This window comes from Battus philenor, unplaced genomic scaffold, assembly GCF_028537555.1.
Source record: "Battus philenor isolate CCGP_79_NKW_IND1 unplaced genomic scaffold, ilBatPhil1.0.hap1 SCAF_4, whole genome shotgun sequence".
Classification (NCBI taxonomy): domain Eukaryota; kingdom Metazoa; phylum Arthropoda; class Insecta; order Lepidoptera; family Papilionidae; genus Battus; species Battus philenor.
The window spans coordinates 15,977,666-15,986,373 of NW_027181704.1; the positions used below are offsets into that span (position 1 = coordinate 15,977,666).

The 8,708-nt window shown below is 32.8% G+C and overlaps 1 protein-coding gene across 1 annotated transcript in view; it reads right to left on the reverse strand.

Annotated features, from left to right (window-relative positions):
• Ten-m (teneurin transmembrane protein Ten-m) overlaps positions 1 to 5,634 on the reverse strand; it is a 391,498-nt gene extending 385,864 nt beyond the window's left edge. The window contains exon 1 of the mRNA XM_068772043.1: positions 5,435 to 5,634. Within this exon, the coding sequence (XP_068628144.1) occupies positions 5,435 to 5,468 (34 nt within the window). The 5' untranslated portion in view covers positions 5,469 to 5,634. The remainder of the gene's footprint in view (positions 1 to 5,434) is intronic.
• Positions 5,635 to 8,708: the final 3,074 nt, after the last annotated feature.

Sequence of the window (8,708 nt, forward strand, 5' to 3'; positions counted from 1 at the left end):
AGGACGACTCTCTCGGGAAACTCGGCTCGAACCGTTACATGACATGCAATGTTACCGTGTTCTATCTAACTGAGGTTTAACTGATAATACGTGTGTTACAACTTAAAATAAAGTAAAACAATTTGTAATTTATCCACGAAAGAAGATTTATATACACATACACACACACATATATATAGATTAATACGTTATTAGGTAGTTATAACAATTCTTCCTTCAAAAGGTCTCGAACCTTCTTTTTAAGTACACCAACACATCTACCTACTATGCCATCAAAACTCGGGGATTCCCTTTCTAGCTAAAAATCAACGCAATTTGAATACGGTTTTATTTTCACTTTGTTTTGCTAATTTTGGAATTCAGTTTCAATTACGTAGTGTGTTATAATGTAGTGTGTTGTGCTTTTTTTAAAAGAGGATAATAAATTTATATATATTTTTACATGTTGTTTTTGGTTACAGAAGAGGTAAATATTATTCCAATTTATTTATTGACAGAGTTATATCTAATTTGTTTTTTAAACGTTTACTTTGTTTAATTTTCTTTTTAAACAGTTGTATTTTCGTAACCCTGGAACCTATCTTCGATCTTTACATGGTTTGTTATAGAAAATCTTTCTAATCGTTTTTTTGGAACGTAACCACGTCGCAAAGTGAGGTATTGGTGTATATCGCTTTGCTGACTCTTTAATACCGAGAGGAATCCCTTCGAAGCAGAACGCTTTGGACGAGAGAAGAATGGGAAGAGTCAGATTTCAGTCAGAAAGTCAGTGCAAAGTACAGATTAGTAAAAGATTATTAGAAGACTGTGGGTTTTAGTCATAATGATTGACATGTATTTTCCATTACTAATTAATTTTCTTTTTCTTATTTTCAGCCAAAAGACGCCCACTGCATGGCATATAGGCCTCCCGCAAAGACCGCCACAGGTCCTGCGCAGTCTGCGACCTTCACTAGAACCTTCAGTAGTCGGTCCACCCAGTGCCACTTGAAAACCTTTCGACTCCAACAGCCATCGATTATACAAGCGATGTTCCCCTCCCACTTGCCACTTCATAAGAGCAATTCTTCGAGCTACGATGATCATCATAGTTCTGCGGATCTCATTTCTGATACGATCTCGCAGCGACACTCTCCTGGCCTTTTTATGACGCCCGTCATAAGTGACCACGTATCGGATCCGTATATCATCATCAGCAACACACATTGTTTAAAGACCGTCTTCAAACATTACGGTATTTAGAAAAGGTATAAATATCACCATAATATAAAAGAAATCTTGTAATTTTTTTTAAATAAAGCACCCACTTAAAAACATCTAATATATAACATTCTCGTGTCACGGTGTTCGAACTTGAACTCCTCCGAAACGGCTTGATCGATTTTTACAAAATTTTACATGCGTATTCAGTATGTCTGAGAATCGGCTACTATCTATTTTCCATACCCCTAAGTGATAAGGGTGGTCCACCCCTAAATTTTATTTTATAATTATTTTGGTTTTTATTTTATTATGATACAGCATACAAAAATACATACAAACCTAAATTTTCACCCCTCTACGATCAACCCTTATCTTACATTTGTTAATTAAAAACTTTAATTTTTTTTTTGCAAAACAACGTTTGCGGGATCAGCTAGTTTTTTTTTTAAATTCAAATGCAATAGATTAAAAATTTAATTTGTTATAAGAACTGTTCTTCTGTTCAAAGCGATGATAAAGTAATTTACTTCTTAACTCGAATAGACAGTAGTGGTGATAGAACTTGATAATTGCTGTTTCCTCGGTGCATGTTGGCTTGATGACGTCACATGAACGCATCTAAAATTTGCATACAAGGCGTTATTCCACGACAGAGTCCGTCCCGCGTTATGAATTACACATAGAACCTTCGCTTTGTCACTTCTAATGAGAATGTACTTTCGAAACTCTGTTACGAATTTAATTTTTACATTAATTTTTTTTTTAGACACATTGCAATTTGTAAGTGCGAACTACACAACTGCCACCCCTAAATCACTCAATACGTGTTTCACCCCCCCACGGGGCATCTTCAGGAGTTATGTTACACCGATTAGTGCCAAACACAGAGTCCAATATGACTCGCATTGTTTGCCGCATACGCATTTAACAGCAGGCTGGCGGACGGTGCACTTTGTTGCACGACTACCACTGCGTGTGAGGAAGTGGCTAAATATTGGTCCTTTTCTTACTTAGGATGGACTTCCGCAAGATAACGCCCGATTCCATTAAACATTGCAATTTATACAGAGTGAAATAAAAGCATTTTTTTTCCTCTTCTCTCCCTTTTAAGACCATCTATGCGTGGATATACCATAATCGCCACAATTGGCAGATGTGTTGGCGATTCCAGTGTAGTATTATATATCAGAGGACGCGATATAAGATTATATGTCAGGAATCGAACCCATGGTCTACGATCGTAAGTATCAGTCCTTAACCCCTGAGCTACTAATGTGCAATTAAGCTTTAAAGACATGTATTCCTATTTCCAATCACCCTGTATAAAGTGATCTTTGTGAAGTATCGGCCGGGTCAAATATTAAACAAGAATTTCAGGTTTACCGTACAGTACTTGACAGCAAATAACATACATATGTACATACAATACATATAATATGTGATAGTTTAGCTGTATCATGTAAATTTATTTTTAGAAGTATTTTTAGAAAATAATTTAAAACAACTACTCAAAATTATTGTTAAATTAAACTTTTAAACGTGGTTATTAACCTATCCTAGATCTTCCACTACACTATTATCTAGTCTATCATCAGATATCCGCTTGACGTTGACTTTTAGGACGTCCTGTACGTGTCTTCCCGGATTGACTTTGATGGACGATATAAGTCAAATATCTGTAGTAACATGTTTGATATTACATTCACAACTAATACGTTCAGAAATCAACATAATTTCTTAAAAGTATTTAACTTTTTTTTTTAAATATATTTAACTTTATTAAATAATTAAAAAAAAAAACAATCGATCACACTCCAACGGTCAGCAGTATTAATACGCTATTAATATTATACTATTAATATTCTATAACAGGAAAAAAATATAATTTACTAATTATAAGAGTGAGCAAACAAATAAAACGGAATAACTATTAATATAATAAGTGTAATGATCAATTTGCTTGTTTACTGTTTTGTTAGTTATACAGGGTGTTTTGTTATTGGTATAACAGATGTGAACAGGGCTGAAAGTATCGCTTATTTGCTATCAATAAATTTATGTTACTAATATCAAAAAACAATTACGCATTTGTTTTTTTATACTTATAATTACTATAATTACGCAATAACGAAAAAAAAACGTTTCAAAATTCAAATTATCTTACTTATTCAAACGATTTATTTTTCACAATATATCCCTGAAGAGCTTATACTGGCAGCACTGGCACTGGCAGCTTATATTTTCGAGTGATCACTTTACTTTACACATTACTTACTTATAAATAATCATCCTGTGTATTACTACAGACATCACTACACGAAAACATCTGCATGTGCTAAACGAGTAAAAACAATAATTTAAAAAAAAGCACATCTATGAAGGATGCAAAATGGCTGACTTTATTACTTAGTTACAACGAAATCGCATTGTAAGTTACGAAACCTATATGCAATTTGAATTGACATGGTTGCTCATATGTTAGCAGTGTAAAAATATTAAATAGAAAAAAAAATAAAGTCATATTCCTTAAGAAACAAATGTAAAAGGATTGTTTCGTTCCAAATAAACATATCATAAGTCCCTTATGTAATTCTACTTGTGTAAAGTAAAAACCAAATGCGGTATAACACCGCATTTTAAATTTAAAAACTTTTGTACCAGAATCAGAAAAACAAATCACTTACGTCACTGGTGTATAAAAAAATCATCAAATTGTCGTGTGCCAGTATTAAACAGACAGATTAAAACTTTTTTTTAATTTATTGCTTTTATTTTTGAATTTTTATATAAAATACATTGCAAAATACAAAACAAAGTTTTCAACGAAAATTTCTTATACTTTTCACAGTTCAAAACCATTTGATAACTTAAATCTTCAACAGATTAAAAATTAAAAGATTTGTTTTTAATTACGCTCGTTTTAAAAGACCTCTAAATGGTTAGAATGTGAAGAAAATTATACACTTTTACACAAACATGACGACTGAATGTCTTTGAAATGATTCAAAAATATGTTATTAACTTCCAATAAAAAATACTTCCTAAATATTTTAGATTAAGATAGTAAATATAATGTTAATTACACTATCATTATAAAACAGTGGTACAACATTTCCCAACACTCTAATAAAGCTAGAATTTAAATTTATGTAACCATATTTTCATTACATTTTAAACCGCGATATCCATTTCGATTCACTAACAAATAATTTTAAGCCAACACTATTCAAACTAGTGTGCTTTCATCATAAATAGATAATTTAAAACTAAATAGAATTTTTAACTAACATTGATGCAAATTATACTAATTCAAGCATAAATTAATGGAATTAGATTTTCGAAAAATAACTTAAAATTAAATGTATCATTGTGTAATATTTGTAATATTTATTAAAGTTATATTGAGACTTTTAAATTAACTAAACATAGCCATTCCTAAACGTACGTACCACATATTAAAACATTTTTAACTTATAACTTTATAGTATAGATTTACACATTGTATTAGTATGAATTGTAAACTTCCAATGTGCCTCTGGTTAACGTAGAAAATCGTATTAAGCTCTTAACTGTACACGACTGGCCGTTACTCGTCTTAATTGAACAAATCACCATCAATTTATTTAACCACTTCATTCCTAGCTTCAGTTATCTTAACTAAATAAACAGAGTCTCCGGCTCGGCCGCTCATTAAGTCTTGCTTATCTTAAATAGACACAAATGTTGCTAACGCCACCGATTTAAAACAGACCTCTGTTTGTTTTCATGTTTGCTCATGTAATTATCACTAGAACTCTAGTTCGATTCACAAATCCACTTCGAACAAATCGTCTTCTGTTTTTCAAAAACCCTATACAGTTGCTATTAACATGTTATTATTAATGAAAACTGCTAGAAATTATTTTCTAGCCTACACTTTAAATATCAAATAATATATTTAACTAATTACAAACATAAAATACATAGTTACGTTATCCAAAACTGCATATATTTATTTATAAATTGAAAACATCGAAGTTATTTCAACAAGTCTTATTAAAGTTAACTTGAAATAAACATAGTCAAATTTGTAAAGTGAGCGTAATTATAATAACAGTTTATTCTTGTAAGAGAGTAATATGAATTTTCGGATGCTATGAAAGTGAAATACAGACTGCAGCGGTGTGATACAAAATTGAAATAATTAGAGAAAGTCAAAATAAATATTGGTATTTTAATATAATTTACTTACGTTGATCGAAGAAACACCGTTCCAGACCATTCATAACGCAATGTACAACCGCATAATGCACTCAATCAACTCACGGCACCCGTTCACAAACGCACAACGTTTTTTCACACTCAAAACAGAATCACGGCGTCGCTCACTGCACAACGTCTGGGCGGATGCTCGAGTAAACTATCATAGGTTTTATATAACCGTATTGCCGTCTCGGCGGTCGGCGCGCGACTGGAGTGCGCGCGGCGCTAGGACCGCTGCTCGGGGTGCAGGGGGTAAGGGATGTGGTGTGGGAGGGGAGGGATGCGTGCGTTCGGAATTTGCTTCCCACGTGTTCCCTACCCGTCCTTTTCTTGCAGGACGGGTTGGGTTTTTAAAGCGCGGGCAGCGGACGTATCGATACGCCGGCGGCGCCACGCGTCTCGACTGAAAGCGCTGCAGCTAATAATATTGCACGCGGATTGCGTCCGGTTTTTGCACTTCTCACATTGTAAGGCCGAATGTTTATATCACCCGTTCCGGTCAAGAGCAAGTTAATACTTGTAACTTAAGCCTAAACTTCCTTATTTACACTTTTTTTTTACAAAATCCAAAAAGTTTTTATTTATTTTACAACATAGTTTATTTCTACCATAAAATAGCAGTGTAAACTAACTAAGAAAGGGGGTAATATATAACTACTTCCGCTAAGCAGCAGTAGTCGTGCAATAAAGTACACCGCCCGCCAGCCCGCTGATAAAAGTGAGTCCTCACTCGGTGTTTAGCACTGGTCGGTGTAACATCTTCTGAGAATGCCCCGTGGAGGGGTGAACACGTGTAGAGTGAATTAACGGTGGTAGTAGTGTAATTTGCATTGTTTGCCGCACGCGCATTTATCGCTTTCGGTGAACGCTTCATGGTGTAACTTAGCACAAGGGGACCTTTCCTGATGCCTGGCTAATATCACTACAACCACTTCGGAAAGAGTTAACCCTGGGAGAATGTAGTGGAAGAAACTTCAGTAAAGCTTCTATTTAGTATGATCATGGGTTGGCATCCCCTGTACACATTGGTCAGAGACCTTCTTTAAACACCGAGGAAAATATCCCTACCAAAATAAGACGAGATGTTTGGTAGTCAATAGTAATAATAGTGCAAATTATTAAAATTGTATATTACGTATTAAAAATACTTGAAAACTGATATCTAAGATTTAATTATTTGTTATTCATTTATAAAAGCTATTATAAGCAAGTTATATAGCCTTTTCATGGCATTCATAACGCTATTGTGCTATAAATTATTAGCAATGTTAAATAACAAAAGTTAAATGAACAAATATTATAATGTTGACCCAAAGATATAATCTAAAAACGCCCCACAATTGTAAATTTTACTCGGCCGTTTGTAAATTCTTTTAAAATTATCAAAACGGGCCCAACAATTAACAGAAGTGAGTCACAGTATACGATTATTTTTAAACAACTCGTTGAAAGCTATGCTATCGCTTTTAAAAAAAAAGTTAATGCGTTATTCGAAGCTATTTGTGACCAGCCAGTGTTATCGGCTGTCACTCATCGCGGAGTTTTACGTTCTACCCTACACCGAAGATAGTGATGGAATTCGAAAGGATCCTTTCGATTTTGATTTATCGCTTTCGATATTTTAAAATATTATTACATGTGTGTGAGTGATGATAACTGTTCATGTGTATGTCCACAGATTATAAAGTAAAAATAAATAGCGCCGTGTTTAATGACTGTAGAAATTCAATTATATTTTCTTAAGAGTTTTAGCTCTTATATGGTAGAGATACTTCAATATATATATATATATATATATATACATACATATAATTATGCGGGGCTGACATAAGACCAAAAAATCAAACAGAAAGCGACGAACGTAACGACCCTACCATTTTTAATATCTTTGGAAAAGATAGAAATAAAATGTTAAACTCAAAAGTTACACCATAATAAAACAGCGGATGAAATAACAATTATTAATGAAGAGAAAAAAAATCTATTAATAAGTTTAATCAAGTTTGTCATCATTGTAGATGATTTTAAGACATCTTTATATACCTACGGAGATATTGTATTTTAGATAGTCGAATTGTTAGTCTAACATGAACGTTCACTATTGGACTAAAACCTTCCCCTTAAATTTAATAAGCAATAATGATATATATAAAATTAATTAAAAATATCACGTAACACATGATTAAGAATACTAAAGAAATATTTAAATTTCGATTTCTTTTTTTTATTTTTCAATAAGACCGATTTCCGGCCAGGATTCAGCGTCAAATATAAATAAATAAATATGTGGTCATACTTAAGACTGCAGTCAAGTATGGTCCCAACACATCCAAGATGGAGGTATATTTTTATAATAAACGAAACACCATCACGTAACTTCTCTCTCAATGGCGTAGCAAGGATACCACTGCAGTGTTAAGAACATAACAGAGCAATATAATCTAATAAATAAACATTAGGGAGACTTCGCGTTGTTGAAGGGTTGGAAATGTGCTCCGGTATCTCTCAGCCAAAGGTCCGTGAAGCTTGGTTAGTTTTTGCAATTTGACTATTTGATATAGCTGTAATACGATTAAATTTCAAGAGTTCATACAGGTTGATTGATTATAGGATCATTAGATAGATATACTTATAAACGAAATACTGGTGTACAACCAGAAGATCGCAATATGAAGTAGAAATGAGAAAACAGTCGCACGAAACGTAATTTTAAAATTGGACATTGTTAGAGTGTTGTTAAAAACAAACATAGCGCCAATGTTTTTAAAAAATAGTTGATTTTAAATTTACTTTAAAATAGTTCACGATTTAAGTTAGGAAATATATTGAGATTTAATTAAACACTAGAACGTGTAAAATCGTAAAAAAATGCGTAAATATTAAATATAATTGAAAAAACAAGGTACGGACGCTAATGTTTGTTGAATATAGATTCAACTTAAAAAAAGGCAACCCAAGAAATCGCGACTAGGATATATAGACATATAACACGTGTTATTACATGTTTTAAAGTTAATCAAAGGTTTTATATTATAATTTTTTTTACAAGTGTAAGGTTATTACGTGTCTAAATATGTATATATACATACATAAATATATATATATATGTGTGTGTGTGTGTCCGAAATAGCTATGGGTATGTTCATTATTATATTCGAGTTCAAAACACGAAAGCGTTTCGTACCCGTCTCGTGAGCGCTAAAACGTTTCCAGATTAAATTGTAACATAACTCCGTAGTTAGCGTTAAGCACTTAGCGTGTTA